At 47.9% G+C, this 17,263-nt stretch overlaps 1 protein-coding gene across 11 annotated transcripts in view; it reads left to right on the top strand.

Moving 5' to 3' along the window:
- NLGN3 (neuroligin 3) overlaps positions 1–17,263 on the top strand; it is a 93,470-nt gene that overhangs the window by 49,841 nt on the left and 26,366 nt on the right. For 8 of the 11 annotated variants that reach the window (XM_045029564.1, XM_045029562.1, XM_045029563.1 and 5 more), the window contains one exon: positions 9,788–9,847. The exons of 2 other annotated variants lie outside the window; for them this stretch is intronic. In XM_045029564.1, coding sequence (XP_044885499.1) covers positions 9,788–9,847 — 60 coding nt within the window. Of the gene's footprint in view, positions 1–9,337; positions 9,664–9,787; positions 9,848–17,263 lie in introns of those variants that run through there. One more of the 11 variants, XM_045029571.1, reaches the window with a different exon arrangement.

Genomic DNA, 17,263 nt, shown 5'->3' with positions numbered 1-17,263 from the left:
GTTCTGAGTGGCTCTCTGCTGGGGTGCCAACCAGCGTGCAGGCACCTCCGTTTAATTGCCTAGTGCAGAGCTATTAATTAAAATGAAGAGGCGCTTGGGGATTTCTGGCCTTCAGGAGATTTGCTGTTAGTGTCCCAGGGCTGGCCCTTTGTGGGGCCATAGTGCAGGAGGGAGGGGGCCCTGGTGGCCTTGAAGCCCAGGTGCAGAGACAGGTGGAATAGCATCCTGGTGCCAGGCGGCCTGTTGCTGCCCAGGGCACTTGGCCCATTGTTTGTATTTGTGACAATCTGTATGAAAGTTGATATTTTTTTAAATTATTTGTAACTGAAATGGTGCACTGGTGAGAGCCGAGCCAGTGTCCCAGGCAGCTGTAATGTAGCAAGGGCAGGGCATGTCTGCCTGCCTCCCACTGGGGAGATTGCCTTGCTGGGAACTCCCGTGTCTCTTCCCCTTCCTCCCATTCCAGCAGCATGGCTCTGCTGAAATCACAGGGAATGGACAGAAAACCCCTGCTAGAGCCCGGGCAGGACTGTTCCCTAGGATACGTTTCCTGCCTCGAGTGGGTCCGAGGGCTCGCAGGCCTTTTCCATCCTTAACTTTGTGGGTCTGTGATACCCTATGCAGCTAGGTGAGATGGGCAGAAGGGTTAATCTGTCACTGCTCTCAGGTTGGCTCTTTTTCTACCCCACTACCCACCTTCCCTTTATCTTAGCCATCCCTAAACTGGGTCCATTTGGAACCTGCATGACACTAGCACCTGCCACAACATTCAGCTGGTCTCAGCAGGTGGGGCGAGCCCACTCTCCGGCTGCCTTGTTTTGAAGGGGAATAGAGCTGGTTTTGGACACGCTGAGGCTTGAGCTCAGAGTGCTGTGCTTCTCCTGCGATTGGTGTTGCTAACCCCCTAAAGCTGCCATCCTCCCCGTGTCTTAGGTCTTGTCTACAACAAATTTGCACTGGTTTAGTTAAACTGGTGCAACCCCTATGTGAATATTCGTATTTTGTTGTGAGTAGCTTATTTTGGTTAAGCTTAAACCTGTTTCTAATACACTTACACTAAACTAAAATGAGTATCCACACAGCCTTTGGCACTGGTTTAACATGAAGCCAGTGCAGCTTCATGGATAGCTTCAGAGGTTTTCCTGCAGAGGAAACATCCTCCTGTTAGCTGAGGAAAGGAGGAACCAAATATCCTTTAATGTTGTCAGTTGCATGTCTAGGGATGTAAATAAACAAGCTGGTTAGCAGCTCTGGCCTGGCCCTGAGGACTGGCTCGATTGGACCTGTTAGGGCTTCTGTGGTCAGGCTTAAGGATTTGGGATCTGAAGTGGGTTGGTGTATTTAGATGCAAATAAACTGGTAACTAGCAAAAACCTATTGGGTGTTACCCCAATTCTGGGAGGCAGGGCAGGATTGCTACATTGTCAGGTTCTGGCCGCCACACCCCTGTGAAGCTGTTTCCACAATCAAACGCCTCACTATTGCAGGATGTTTCCTGATACTCATCCCAAATTTTGGCTGAACTTAATCTTGTTGCTCTAAGGCCTGGTCTACACTAAAAAGGGGGGTCGAACTAGGGTACGCAAATTCAGCTACGTGAATAGCGTAGCTGAATTCGAAGTACCCTAATTCGAACTACTCACCCATCCAGACGCGGCGGGGTCGAACTCCGCGGCTCCAAGGTTGACTCCGCCACCGCCGTTTGCAGTGGTGGAGTACCGGAGTCGACCGCGGCGCTTCCGGAGTTCGAACTATCGCGTCTAGATCAGACGCGATAGTTCGAACTCCGAGAAGTCGAACTCACCGCGTCGACCCGGACGGTAAGTGTAGACTAGCCCTTAGTTGTAACCACTGAGGGCCCTGCTCAGTCCCTGCACCCTTCACATTTGTAGCTCCTTGTTGTATCCACCCTTACTCTTCATTCAGCCAAGTCCTATGTAACTGATTCCTGTAACCAGTAGTCACGCTGCTCACTGTGGGTCCTTCATTGTTTCTGTGGGAATTCAGAGAAGAACCTGAATTTGTCTCCAGTTTCTGGTGATGGGGCACTCAGAAATAACAAAGTATTCATAGACTGATAGATTTCAAGGCCAGAAGGGACCATTGTGATCATCTAGTCTGACCTCCTGAATAACACAGGCCAGAGACCTGCCCCAAAATAATAATTCTTACAAGATGTCTTTTAGAAAACATCCAATCTTGATTTTTATATTCCCAGTGATGGAGAATCCACCATGGCCACTAAATTGTTCCAGTGGTTAATTACCCTCATTGATGGAAATTTACACCTTATTTCTAATCTGAATTTATCTAGCTTCAATTTCCAGCCATTAGATTGTGTGTTATACCTTTCCTTTCTAGACTGACGAGCCCATTATCAAATATTTGTTCCCCATGTAGGTATTTGTAGACTGTAATCAAGTCACCGCATAACCTTCTCTATGTTAAGCAAAATAGACTGAGCTCATTGAATCTATTGCTATAAGGGATGTTTTAATCCTTCAGTCATTCTCAGGGCTCTTCTGTGATCCCGCTCTAATTTATCAACATCCTTCTAGGATTGTGGGCACCAAAACTGGACAGAATATTCCAGTAGCAGTCACACCCGTGCCAAATTACAGAGGTAAAACAACCTCTCTTCAACTTGAGATTTCCCTGGTTATGCATGTGAGGTTCCCATTAGCCCTTTTGGCCACAGTGGCTCACTAGGAGCTCATTATCATGGTTGATTATCCGCCATGACTCCCAAATCTTTTTCGGAATCACTGCTTTCCAGAATAGAGTCCTCCATCCAGTAAATATGATCTACATTCTTTGCTCTGAGATGTATACATTTACATATAGCCATATTCAAATGAATATTATTTGTTTGCATCTAGTATACCAAGCAATCTAGATCGCTTTTATCAGCGATCTATTATCTTCATTATTTATCATTCCCCAGTCTTTGTGTCATCTGCAAACTTTCGGTGATGACTTTACATTCTCTTTCAGGTCGTTGATAAAAATGTTAATTAATGTAGGGCCAAGAACTGATATCTGCAGGATCCACTGATAGCAAACCTGCTTGATGATTATTCCCTGCTTCTTCTTTGAGTGGTTACAAACTTGTATTCCATTCAGTTGTATGTACGCCCTGTGCACCAAAGTCAGAGGAATTTGCCCAGCAGCACCCATGGGGTATGCTCATGCCCCTCCCTTATCTATATAAGGGCAGAGCTGCCCTGACCCACCTCAGTTCCATCTCACTGCCCGTGCCGGAGCTCTTAATGTAATTTTTCCCCACGCTTGTCTTCACAGCTTTTTGTGGTTTTCTTGTATATAGGGATAATATAGTTAGTAGCCGCAGTTAGATAGCTATAGTAGTAATTGGCTAGTTTCTCCCTGGAGTTTAAACATTGCCCTTCGTCTGGGATGGGTATCCCCACACTAGATGTCATGGGGAAGGACACGTTAAGGAAAGGTGCTCTATTTGTCAGTCCTTTAAAAAGAGGATGCAAACGGTTAGAGACTTACGATTGAAGCAGCACCATCTCAAGCTTTGAGGCCTTCCTTAGCCCTGAGGACTGCTGTGGAGAATCCAGCCCCTCAAAGAGCACTGGAGCTTGTACGTTATGGGACTTCTCAACCAAACTCGGATTACTTGCCCCAAAGGATCAGGGACTGCGTCCCTGAGAAAAAGAACCCATAAAACAGAGCAGGGCCATTCCAGAGGTTGGGGAAACCCATCTCTGCCTAAGAAAAGTACGGACCAGCACCAGAGTCTCCCAGTGCTCAGGTTAGAGCAGGACCATCAACCCACTTTCCAGTACTGAGCAGGGAGAACCCATACCATTGACTCCGGTACCACCTCAGGGGTGCCCATTGAGTCCAGTACCCTTGGCAGAGACAGTGGCACTGTCAGTCTGTACCCCGACAGCAGATTTGCTGTACCTGTCTATCCCTGACTCTCCGCTCATTCAGGACCAGCCGACTACACTGGCATCATTCTCAGCATCCTGAGCTCCTCCTGGTTTGGTAGCAAACTTACTGTCGTTGCCAACACCATCATCTGCACCGTGATTTACCCTCGATCAGGGTGGCTGTCAACTTCCTGCTTGGCACTGTGGGCACATGCAGAGACTCTTCACTACTGATGCTCACTGCGACGCAGCCTGCATCGCTGGCCTGGGACCAGCTTCATTTTGAGTCCCAAAAGAGGCATTGGAACAGAGTATGAGATCGAGGCTGGTACCAGTATCCAAGGTACTATTGACTGTTCACTCAGTGCCGATGGCACCGTCGGGTTGAGCCAAAGATAATGCTAGATGTTTGGTGGCCCCACTGCCACCATCAGCTATTTAGAGGGATCCTCACATTTGAGCTCAGAGGCATCTCCCTCCCCTTCCCCATTTTGCTTTTGAAAGTTGTCGAGACACAGCGAGAATCATAGTTGGTGCTGGGATTGGTACCATTCCAGCAATAGAGACACGGGACACTGGCCTAGTTCTTTCTGGGCGCGGATGCACTGTCCTCGCAGTGACCTCCACAGAATCCCTGGGAACTCCCTCATTCGGCAAAATCACGGTCACCTGCTCACCCTAGCGGGAGACCATCTATGTCTTCAGTGCACTCCCTGCTGGAATCACTAGCGGGCTTCGTCTGTGAAGAAACATCCTGAACCTTTATGTCAGTTAGCTGTCATTCCTCAAGGGATTCCGTTGGTCCCAACTACATCTTCCTCTTCATCACCAGATGGTGCAGCAATACCCTAATCATCCTCTCTGGAACTAGAAGACTTCAGTTCATATCAGGACCTGCTCAGGGGCTTGGCATTGGCCTCAGAGATTCAGGCTGAGTTTGTACAGGAAAACACCCATAAATTGGTGGGTATCCTTCAGCCAGGGACCTGTCATGGGTCTAGTTCTGTTCATAAATGATTTGGATAATGGCACAGAGTACACTTATAAAGTTTGCAGCTAATACCAAGCTGGGGCCGGGGGTTGCAAGCGCTTTGAAGGACAGGATTAGAATTCAAAATGATCTGGACAAACTGGAGAAATGTTCTGAAATAAATAGGATGAAATTCAATAAGGACAAATGCGAAGTACACCGCTTAGCATGGATTCAGGACATTTTGTATTATTTGCTGCATTTGAAATCTTCAGGTCTCGCTCTGAGCTCCCTGAGGGTTTACTTGGTGACAATCTCAGCTTTCCATCTTCCCATTCATGGAAAATCAGTATTCTCAAACCCAAAATTCAAAGGGATTATCTGTCATTTTCCACTAGTGAAGGTAACAGCACCATCGTGCGACCTTAATATGGTCATGGGGCACTGATGGGTCTGCCATTCAAGCCAATAGCAACATATTCATAGGCTCTCCTCTCTCAAAAGACGGCCTTCCTTTTGGCTATAAGAAGAATTAGTGGCAGATTCTCTGTACACTCAAGTCTTCAAGGAGGCTTTAAGACCACACCCAACATTTTTGTCCAATCAGGTTATTTACTTACCTATATTTTTTCCCAAAGCACATTCAAGTGCAGAGGAGCAGATGTCAGCTAATGCTTAGCAACTTAGTTAGAAAGTACTGTGCCGTTTCGTTCATCACCTTGACTCTGTGTCTGTCACTGAGTGGTTGAAGGGACAACCAGTCGCTGCTCAGATCATTCCCAGGTGGATAACTGCCTGCATTACCACACCTTCTAGAGTGACTTGGTTGATAGGTCTGCAGTCATTGTGAGCTCATTCAACAAGAGCTCAAGCAACACCGGATGCATTCCTTAGTGATGTCTCCGTAGTGGATATCTGCAGGGCTGCAATATGGTACTCCATGGATACCTTCACTAGGCATTATGCTATCCTCATGGCACTGAGAAGGGATGCAAACTTTGAGAAGGCAGTTCGGCTCTCACTATTTAAATAGACTCTGAGCCACTCTCCTGCTGGAACTGCTTGTGGGATCAGAGTCTAAGTATACTCTCTGTGCCATTGTCCAAATCATTTGTGAAGATAGTGACTGGAACCAGACCTGGGGTGGATCCCTGTGATGAGTGGGGGATATTCACAAGTTTATGGGTGTTTTCCTGTACAAACTTGAAAAGACGGTTACCTGCTTATATTTTAACTGTTGTCCTTTGAGATGTGGGTGCGACCCACCTCCACCCCTCTGCATTGAAGTCTCCAACCTGGGATTTTGGTGTGAAGGAACAGAGGTGGATGGGGCACGAGTGCTGCTAGGAAAAATTCTCCAACTTTGGTGTGTTGGGTGTGCTCTCACCTGAATGAAATACATGTCTGCATTCACATCTAGAACAACAACAGTTACAATAAAGGTAAGTTACCATCTTTTATAATTACATTGACACCTATTAGTTAACCAGCTTTTAATCCATTTCATGTGTGCCATTTTAATTTTATATTTTTTTAATATTTTAATCAACGTCATGTGATACTAAGTCAAATGCCTTGCAGAAGTCTAAGCATATTACACTAACACTGTTACCTTATCAGTCAAACTTGTAATCTCATAAAAAAAGATATCAAGTTAGTTTGACAGCTTCTATTTTCCAGAAACCTGTGTAGATTGGCATTGTTTATATTACTCTCCTTTAATTCTTCATTAATCAAGCCCTGCATCAGCCACTCCATTATCTTGCCCAGGATCGATGTCAGGCTGACAGACCTGTAAATACCCGGATCATCCCGTTTACCCTTTTTAATTATTGGCACAACGGTAGCTTTCTGCGAGTCTTCTGGGACTTTCTCTGTGTTTCAAGATTTATTGAAAATCAACGTTAACAGTCCAGCAAGCTCCTCAGCCAGCTCTTTGAAACTCTTGAATGCAGCTCATTGATGGCTCATAGTCATCTGTGATCAATCCATACACTCAGGTCCCTCTCCTCTGTCACTTCCAATGGATGAGCCCCCAGCTTGTAGCATAAAATCCTATTAGACCCTAATTGTGTGACCTTGGATTTTGTACTATTTAATTTCATCCTATTTCTGTCACTCGTCTTCAAGGTCATCCAGCTTTTCCTGTATATTATTCTGATCTTCCTCTGTATTGATAATGCCTCCCAACTTTGTATCATCAGCAAATTTCATTAGCGGATTCCTACTTTTTTTTGCCAAGGTCGTTAATAAAAATATTGAATAAGATTGGTCCCAAGATGTATCCTGGAGGGACTCCACTAATAATGTCCCTCCAGGCCGATAATTCAGTTTTCAGCACAACCCATTGTCTTCTCCCCTTTAGCCAATTCCTTATCCACCTTACAATGCTTGTACTAATCCCCATCTTCCCTAACTGCACTAATTATTTCCCATGTGGTACCATGTTAAATGCTTTACAGAAGTCCAAGTATATTAGATTTCCTTCACTTCCCTTATCTAAAAAATGATTTTTTTCAGAGGAGGAAATGAGATTAGTGTGGCGTTATTTATTTATGGTAAACCCATGTTATATTACATCCCCTTTACCATATTCCTCTATTAATTTAATTATTCTTGAATTATTTATTGAATACTTCTGTCTGTTCTGCATTATTATTGGTAATTATATCATTTCCATCTAGTAGTGGACCAATGCCATTGTCAGGATTCTTTTTGTTCCTAATATACTTAGATTCCTTCTTATTGTCCTTAATTCTGTTGGCCATAGATTTCTCCCTGTGTCCCTTGGCTTCCCTTATCAGTTTTCTACAGTACCTAGCTTCTGATTTATATTAATTACTATTGACTTCCTCTTTCTTCCATTTGTTATATGTATATTTATAGCTGCCATCTTCTTCCTCTAAACCAGGTTAGGTTTTTAAACCACTATGACCTTCTTCCTCGATTGTGAAATTGTGGCTTTTGGGGCATCTGGTAAATTATGTGACCTCACCAAAACTATGCAAAAGAAGGGCTGTTCCTTCCCTGCTTGTGGAAGGAAGGCCTCTGGGCTTGGAAGGTGAGCACAGGATCCTGGGGGGTGTCCCCCCAGAGTGGGATAGAGAGGGGCTCCCACTTCATAGGCTGGGCCATGCTTTGCATTTGCAGCACAGAACTGCCTTGCTCTTTGTTGCCTTAGCACTCTAATTCCCTACCCCATCATTCCTTTCTGCTGTCTCCACAGTTTGCCCTTCCCACTGGGTGTTGGAGTTTTAGGTTATTTTCTCCCAGACCCACTAACCGCATTTTTCTCAGCGGAATCCCATTCTGTTATTTTCTGCTCAGGTTTTCCAGCCTCTCTGGCCCCTTGGATCATGCCTCTGGTCTCCTGGAGGTTCTGGCCTTCTCCCAATTTAATATCACGTGGGAATTTCACCCACATGTTGCTCACCACTGTGTCTGTGATCACTGACATGCTAGATCAGGCCAGTCTAACTGTAGTCCTGGCAGCTTTTCCGTCCCATGCCATCCGCTGCCCTCTGTTTACAACCCTCAGCCAGTTACTCAGCCCTGGCAAGTTTCAGATCTATGCCCATTTGCATTCTTACCGTCCAGAGAAGCCAGGCTCAAGGCGCACACTGTCTTGGGATCTCAGTGGCTCTGGGGTCTGATGGCACGCAGACTTCTTGGCAGCTTTGGACGTTTGTGGCTGACTGTGCCTGTAATTGGTTTGAGGTGGAAGGACAGAGCTTCAGCTTCAAACCCTGCCTGCAGTACAGTGAAAGTAAGGGGGTGCCACCCAGTGCCAGCAGGAGAGCGGCCCCTTCCACCGAGCAGCACACACATCCCTGGGATGGCGGGGGGTTGATGGGGAGAGAAAGGGGAGGCAGAGGTGTTTGAGAGTCAGGCCTGAGCTACAAACTAACTTGAACTGGTTTAGTGGAACCAGGATGATGAGTTAGTGTTAGTGAACATAAGAATGGCCGTACCGGGTCAGACCAAAGGTCCATCCAGCCCAGTATCCAGTCTACCAACAGTGGCCAATGCCAGGTGCCCTAGAGGGAGTGAACAAAACAGGCAATGATCAAGTGATCTCTCTCCTGCCATCCGTCTCCACCCTCTGACAAACAGGCTAGGGACACCATTCCTTACCCATCCTGGCTAATAGCCATTAATGGACTTAACCACCATGAATTTATCCAGTTCTCTTTTAAACGCTGTTATAGTCCTAGCCTTCACAACCTCCTCAGGCAAGGAGTTCCACAGGTTGACTGTGCGCTGTGTGAAGAAGAACTTCCTTTTATTTGTTTTAAACCTGCTGCCCATTAATTTCATTTGATGGCCCCTAGTTCTTATATTATGGGAACAAGTAAATAACTTTTCCTTTTTCACTTTCTCCACACTACTCATGATTTTATATACCTCTATCATATCCCCCCTAGTCTCCTCTCTTCCAAGCTGAAAAGTCCTAGTCTCTTTAATCTCTCCTCATATGGCTTTCTGCCGATGGGCAGGGCATGGAACTTACCCCAAATCACTCCAAGAATCAGTTGCAAAGTGTGGGCCACAGAGGAGGCTGAGGATGTAGCAGGGGAGGGGCAGGCAGGAGGGCACACAAGCTCATTTGCTATTCTGCTTAAAGAGGCCTGTTCTCTCCCTCTCCTGGCCCCCAGACCAAGGAGCACATGTTCCCAGGGCAGACTCCAGTGGAAGAGGGGCCCAGGCAGCCTGGAGAGGCAGTCCCTGTCTGCTCTGAACTGTGGCTGTGCTTGGCCAGCAGCCCTGGCTGAGCCCATGGAGAGATGCAGTGTGAGTAGCTGGGCGGTGCTGCGGGCCTGGCCCCCTTCTCTGCTATCATGCTATTTTTGAATTCTCTTTTGTTTTTGTTTTTTGTTTTTCTTTTTTGTTCTGTCTCCTCGTGTTTGGTCCCTAGGAGCCAGCGCTAAGAAACAGGGCGAGGACTTAGCGGATAATGACGGGGATGAAGACGAAGGTATTTCTGTGCTCGAGGCTGCTGCTGCTGCATGACATGCAAAGCAAATCCGTTTGCTTTCCATTCTCTGCCATTTCCAGGGAGCCCTGTCTGTCTGTGTCTTTGTTTCCTGAGCAGTTGCACGGGGCGGGCAGGTGGGGTGACCGGCTGTGCAGGGGGCGCTCAAACCTTTCCTTTGGGGGAAGCTCAGGGGGGGTTGCTTTAGAAGGATTTTGCTGGCTGCCTAACCTGCCTCTTTATGAGCAAAAGGCTCTACGGAAGCACGGCAACGTGAACAAGAGAGGAGCCAAATGGTGCCTGGGTCGATTTCACCCCAAGCCCAGTCACATTTCACCTCCAGCCTCAGTTCTCACTGGACCTCAGACTTATTGTGTCAGCTAAGAGACTTTCCTTTCTGGCTCCACTCCCCATGCTGCCATCCCAACCTCCCTTCTCCCCACGGTGCACAGTGTCAGAGCAGGCAGCACCTGTCCTCATCCCCTTGTGTCCTGTGCGACTCCCTCTGAGGCCCCACTGGCTCGCAGGGAGCGTGCACATGGCAGAATGCAGTCCAGGCCTGCTTTAACCCATGTCCGGATCTGCTAGCTAGAGCCTAGTCCAGCTCGCTCTCTCTCTCGCTCTCTCTCTCCCATGCATCCGCTCGCGTGCTCTCTGCTACTGCCGCTCCCCACTACGGGTGCAGAGGAAACTGGAAATCCGAATGAAGGCAATAGGCTGAGCACAGAGCTGTCAGGAGCTCTGGAGACCTGCAGAAGAGAGCACTGTCACTTTACTGGCCTCTGCTTTCTCTCCAGGATTAGCATCTTCATTTAGGAGCAGTGAAGGGCAGCAGGACCTGCAGAGAGTAGCCCTGAGCATTCTGTTGCAGGCTGTGCCATAGTGTCTGGGTAGCGTCACCCAGGCTAACTCAGTGGGTTAGATTTGAGGGGGACAGAAGTCCCCCATTTGGCTGTTTGATCTTCTGCTTTAAATACCTGGCTGTGCTTGCTGCACATTTGCTGTTAAGGGCGACCATGCATTCCACAATGCACTGCTTGTGAGTCAGTGACTTGCCAGCTCTTGGCCCAAGCCCCACGTGAGTGGATTTGAGGAGGGCAGCAGCTCTGGTACTGCCCAGGCATGAGTGAGAGGCCAGGTATGCTGTACTGTTTGCTGCGGGTATGGCAGAGCCTGTGGGTGAGCGAGTGAACACGCCAGGGTTGGATGGGGCTGCCTGGCGGGAGCGAACGGGGGCACTGTCTGCACACTGTCACAATGAGCTGGTGAATTTGGCAGCTGGTCTCACAAGGGCCTGACTGCGGGAAGGCAAGCATTACTTCAGTGGGTTACCTCTTGGGTTGCTAGGCTCTGTGCGGCCAGGGACAGATCAGCCTTGGCTGGTGGCTTTTCTCAGCAGAGTGGACAGGAGTCTCTGATTTTGCCTGCCATGTCCAATGCAGAACTGGGGCCTGGACAGTATGGGAGGGTGCAGTCCCTTCTGTGCAGCTCTGATTTGAATCGCCAGGGGGCACTGGGAGAAGTGGTGCTGCCCTGTGGCAGGTGGTGGTCGTTGCGGTGGCAGCTTGATTAACTGAGAGTTAGTGACCTTGGCATGTGGGTGGTTAAACATTAGATCCACCACAAAGGAATAGGCAAGAATTCCCTGAGTTCAGACCCCGGCTGGAGGTGGAGCCATGGGCAGCAGCTGCTCAGTCAGGGTCAGGGATGTGTTGCTGCTGCTGAGACAGTGCATGATGATTTGCCAGGAGACCAGGGGGATGGGTGCGCACCAGATGCCTTTTACTGTGCCAGTGCCCTGGTCTCAAGTCCCTGGAACGTGAGCCTTTGATGTCTCAAATGGAGCAGGTCCGGGCTAAGGAATCAGAGAGGCTCAGAGTCTAGAGGCGGAGAAGCCCAGTTAGATCTCATGGCATCGTTCTCCTCTCAGCCAGTGCAGGGTCCCCTGCACTACATTCATGTTCAGCGTGCTGGCCCAGGGGGTCCCAGCCTGCCCCGCAGGGGACAATTCCCAGCCAGCACTGTCCCCCAGGCAAGGAGTGCGGGGCTCTTCCCTGGGGGGTGCTACGGCAGTGGTTTCCAGATGCTCAGCCTAAGAGGCCCTTTCTCAGTTCATCTGGCAGCAGGAGGTGATGACTGTTGGGGCAGAGCTGTTCAGCGCCTCAGAGGAAGAGCAGCTGGAGCTTGCTGTGGTGGGAGGAATGTCTGGACAGGCTCAAGGGTTGCAAGGTCAGAGTGGGGCTGGAGGCCAGCACAGCAGGCTAGGTGGGAGATCACCAAGGTGTGGAGCTGGAGGGGGAAACGACCTGGCTGGGCGCCTCAGTGCCCGGAAGGTGCAGAGAGGAGGGGCTGTGGTCCTTTCCTGCCTGGGGAGCTAGTGCTCCTCCTTAATAACAAAGAGCCCAGATTGCTGGCAGTGAAAACAAAAATGGGTGGAGCAAGTGGGAGTAAACGACAGGCCCCAAAATGTGCAGATCAGCAAGGACCTTGCTGTGTCCAGAGGCCAAGGCCTTGCCCTTACACATGGGCTTTTAAGCTGACTGAGTCACACTGGTCCAGTACCCTGTCTGGATGCACTGAATTCAGTTTAAGCCTGGCTTGTATCAATAGGGAATCGAGTGAAATTAAATGGATACAAGCCAGGTTTAAACTGAATTCCCAGCATCCAGCTGTGGCCTTCTATCACTTTAACTGAAGGTGCAATTTTAATCTGGAGCAACTTTGAATGTAGCCCAGGCCTAAGGAAGCTGCAAAGCTGGCTGGTGCTCAGTATAAAAGTCAAATGGCCTATCGTGTTGGCAGGAGGGGAGAGTTTGGGGAAGTTTGCTGAGGACACAGCTGGAAACTGTCAGTGGAAACTGGTGAATTGTGAGAGTCCTGTGGCATTCAGAGCACCCTCCTGGCAGATGGAATTTAACCTGGCAAAACCAGCCTCTCTTTCCATCTGCAGCCGTTTGCCCCTGTCCCAGAACCCCTTGTACTGTGTTTGTCTTCAATGCACGTCACTGTGATAAATTCACCTCATTAGCAATATCCTTGGCAGACACATTGACAATATTGGGGATTGCACATTCCCTGGCGATGCACGGCCCTCAACCTCCTCACTGCAGCTGTGGCATTTGGGGGCAGGGGTGTCTATGTATGTACACACGGGTGCTTAGATTGGGGGGGGGAGGTAAATGTTTGGGGGGCCAGAAATCAGCTTCCCCCTTGTGTCACGTCTCCCATGCTGCACTGGATTAGCTCCACTGAGGCACCAGGGGGTGAGTGGCTTGGTGATGGCAGTCCCATGTGCAGGACTGAAAAAAAGCTGGAGACATGAGCTCCGCCAGGGCTGAGATGCGAAAGGTCCAGAGAGGAACCAAGGCCTGGTCCACACTGGGGGGCAGTGTCGAGGTAAGATACAGGAATACCGTAGCTGAAGTCGAAGTATCTTATCCCGACTTACCTCCCGTCCTCACCGCTCGGGATCGACGTCCGCGGCTCCCCCGTCGACTCCGCTACCGCCACTTGCTCCGGTGGAGTTCCAGAGTCGATGGGAGCACGTTCAGGGATCGATATATCGCGTCTAGATGAGACGCGATATATCGATCCCGGCAAAATCGATCGCTACCTGCCAATTCGGCGAGTAGTCTGGACGTACCCCAAGTCTGAGGGATTTAAATGAGAAAGGGTCCAGAATGCTTAGCCTTTCCAGCTTGCGCAGCCCGCCCACAGGACAATGTCCAGATGCTCTGTGTAGCAACTCCTCCCTGTGGACACCTCAAGGAATTCTCCATCCCAGGTGCAGTCACGGGGTTTGCCGCCACCTGGTGACACAGCAGGAGTGGGTTCTGGCTGTGAATAGGGACTGTAAGCTGCTTGTAAAAGCCAAGGGAGAATCCCCTTGGTGCCCCCACTGATTTGGCAAGCGTCAGCCTATGGAGTGGGCTGGGCTGGGAGGTGTAGCCCATGCTGCCATGGCCATAAGTGACAGGCAGTAACTGAGCAGGCTGTAGTAACTTAGAGCAGCCCCAGGGTTGCTCTAAGTTGCACACATGGGGCTGTTCTGGCCCTGTAGTAGTCCAGAATTGGAGAGAGCGTAGAAAAGAGCCACAAAAATTATTCGAGAGCTGGAGAAAATGCCTGACAGTGAGAGAACTAAAGAGCTGCGTCTGTTTAGCCATCAAAAGGGAGATTGAGAGGTGATTTGATTATGGCATATACATTCCTTCTCAGGGAGAAATAGTGGTTTCTAAAGGGCTCGTAAAATCGAATTCTGCCAAGCCTAATTAAAGTTTTTGATAATTTTGAATGGAGAATATCAATGTTTATTTCTAAGCATTTGTTAGATTTTTATTGATTTTAACATTTTCACAGTACACAAAATTTTGGCTTTTAAGTATTTTTTAATATTTTTATCAATTTAAATTTTCATAGTTAAATGACAATAATTAAATGACAGTAAACACAGATTTCAAAAGTTAAACGTTTATAATTGTTAAAACCACATACTGTCAACATCACGTCAAATTATGCAAAGTAAATACTCTTCAATCAAATTAGTAATTTCTGAAGCAACATTTTTCTTACTTTGTCTCTCAGTAATTGTTGTTAATTATCAATGGAAATATCTTTTCGTTGGTTTGTGTGTGCATGGTGAAATCGACACATCAGCATTTACTGACTAAGAATCTACTCCTTCCCAATGCCTGGAACCTGAAGCTAGATAAATTCAAATTAGAAGTTAGGCAGAGATTTGCAGGGCCGGATTAAGGCAGGGGCTTCAGGGGCTGCAGCCCAGGGCCCCGGTTCAAGGGGGGCCCCCCCAAGATAAATCATAGGCAGCCATCTCCAACTCTGGGCCACTAAAAGTCCCGCGGTGCAGTGAGATGCTCAGGCAGGCTGCCTGCATGCCATGGCCCCATGCCGCTCCCAGAAGCGGCTGGCTGCTAACGCGTTTCTGCGGCCCCTGCAAGGGGGGAGGCGGCTCTGCACACTGCCCCCGCCCCCAACACTGTCCTCACAGCTCCCATTGGCTGGAAACCGTCCAATGAGAGTTACGGGGGCAGCGCTTGCGGGTGTAGGCAGCGCACGGAGACACGCTGTCCCCCTCCTCCCAGGCCTGCAGAGACGTGCTAGGAGCCAGCTGCTTCCAGGAGCCACGTGGGGCTATGGCAGGCAGGCAGCCTGCCTGAGCTTACTGCACCGCCAGCCAGGAGCAGCCTGTGGTAAGCGCCTCCTGGCTGGAGGTTGCACCTCGCACCCCCTCCTCCACTCCAATCCCCCACCCCATATCAGAATCCCCCTCCTGCACTCAAACTCCCTCACAGACCCCACACCCTGTGGAACATTTCACTTCAGGACGAAATGCAGAGATAAAATTTCTCGATACTTTAAATGACTGCTTCATGGAGCAGCTGGTACGGGAACCCACAAGGGGAGAGGCAACTCTAGATTTAATCCTGAGTGGAGCGCAGGAGCTGGTCCAAGAGGTAACTATAGCAGGACCGCTTGGAAATAGTGACCATAATACAATAACATTCAACATCCCTGTGGTGGGAAGAACACCTCAACTGCCCAACACTGTGGCATTTAATTTCAAAAGGGGGAACTATACAAAAATGAGGGGGTTAGTTAGGCAAAAGTTAAAAGGTATAGTGACTAAAGTGAAATCACTGCAAGTTGCATGGGCCCTTTTTAAAGACACCATAATAGAGGCCCAACTTCAATGTATACCCCAAATTAAGAAAAACAGTAAAAGAACTAAAAAAGAACCACCGTGGCTTAACAACCATGTAAAAGAAGCAGTGAGAGAGAAAAAGACTTCCTTTAAAAGGTGGAAATCAAATCCTAGTGAGGCAAATAGAAAGGAGCACAAACACTGCCAACTTAAGTGCAACAGTGTAATAAGAAAAGCCAAAGAGGAGTTTGAAGAACGGCTAGCCAAAAACTCCAAAGGTAATAACAAAATGTTTTTTAAGTACATCAGAAGCAGGAAGCCTGCTAAACAACCAGTGGGGCCCCTTGATGATCAAAATACAAAAGGAGTGCTTAAAGACGATAAAGTCATTGCGGAGAAACTAAATGGATTCTTTGCTTCAGTCTTCACGGCTGAGGATGTTAGGGAGATTCCCAAACCTGAGCTGGCTTTTGTAGGTGACAAATCTGAGGAACTGTCACAGATTGAAGTGTCACTAGAGGAGGTTTTGGAATTAATTGATAAACTCAACATTAACAAGTCACCAGGACCAGATGGCATTCACCCAAGAGTTCTGAAAGAACTCAAATGTGAAGTTGCGGAACTATTAACTAAGGTTTGTAACCTGTCCTTTAAATCGGCTTCGGTACCCAATGACTGGAAGTTAGCTAATGTAACGCCAATATTTAAAAAGGGCTCTAGGGGTGATCCCAGCAATTACAGACCGGTAAGTCTAACGTCGGTACCGGGCAAATTAGTTGAAACAATAGTAAAGAATAAAATTGTCAGACACATAGAAAAACATAAACTGTTGAGCAACAGTCAACATGGTTTCTGTAAAGGGAAATCGTGTCTTACTAATCTATTAGAGTTCTTTGAAGGGGTCAACAAACACGTGGACAAGGGGGATCCGGTGGACATAGTGTACTTAGATTTCCAGAAAGCCTTTGACAAGGTCCCTCACCAAAGGCTGTTACGTAAATTAAGCTGTCATGGGATAAAAGGGAAGGTCCTTTCATGGATTGAGAACTGGTTAAAGGACAGGGAACAAAGGGTAGGAATTAATGGTAAATTCTCAGAATGGAGAGGGGTAACTAGTGGTGTTCCCCAGGGGTCAGTCCTAGGACCAATCCTATTCAATCTATTCATAAATGATCTGGAGAAAGGGGTAAACAGTGAGGTGGCAAAGTTTGCAGATGATACTAAACTGCTCAAGATAGTTAAGACCAAAGCAGATTGTGAAGAACTTCAAAAAGATCTCACAAAACTAAGTGATTGGGCAACAAAATGGCAAATGAAATTTAATGTGGATAAATGTAAAGTAATGCACATTGGAAAAAATAACCCCAACTATACATACAACATGATGGGGGCTAATTTAGCTACAACGAGTCAGGAAAAAGACCTTGGAGTCATCGTGGATAGTTCTCTGAAGATGTCCACGCAGTGTGCAGAGGCGGTCAAAAAAGCAAACAGGATGTTAGGAATCATTAAAAAGGGGATAGAAAATAAGACTGAAAATATATTATTGCCCTTATATAAATCCATGGTACGCCCACATCTCGAATACTGTGTACAGATGTGGTCTCCTCACCTCAAAAAAGATATTCTAGCACAAGAAAAGGTTCAGAAAAGGGCAACTAAAATGATTAGGGGTTTGGAGAGGGTCCCATACGAGGAAAGGTTAAAGAGGCTAGGACTCTTCAGCTTGGAAAAGAGAAGACTAAGGGGGGATATGA

This window comes from Mauremys mutica, chromosome 9 (assembly GCF_020497125.1).
Source record: "Mauremys mutica isolate MM-2020 ecotype Southern chromosome 9, ASM2049712v1, whole genome shotgun sequence".
Taxonomy (NCBI): Eukaryota; Metazoa; Chordata; order Testudines; family Geoemydidae; genus Mauremys; species Mauremys mutica.
Note: the sequence above shows the minus strand (reverse complement) of the source record. Positions and strands in the feature narration are given on the sequence as shown.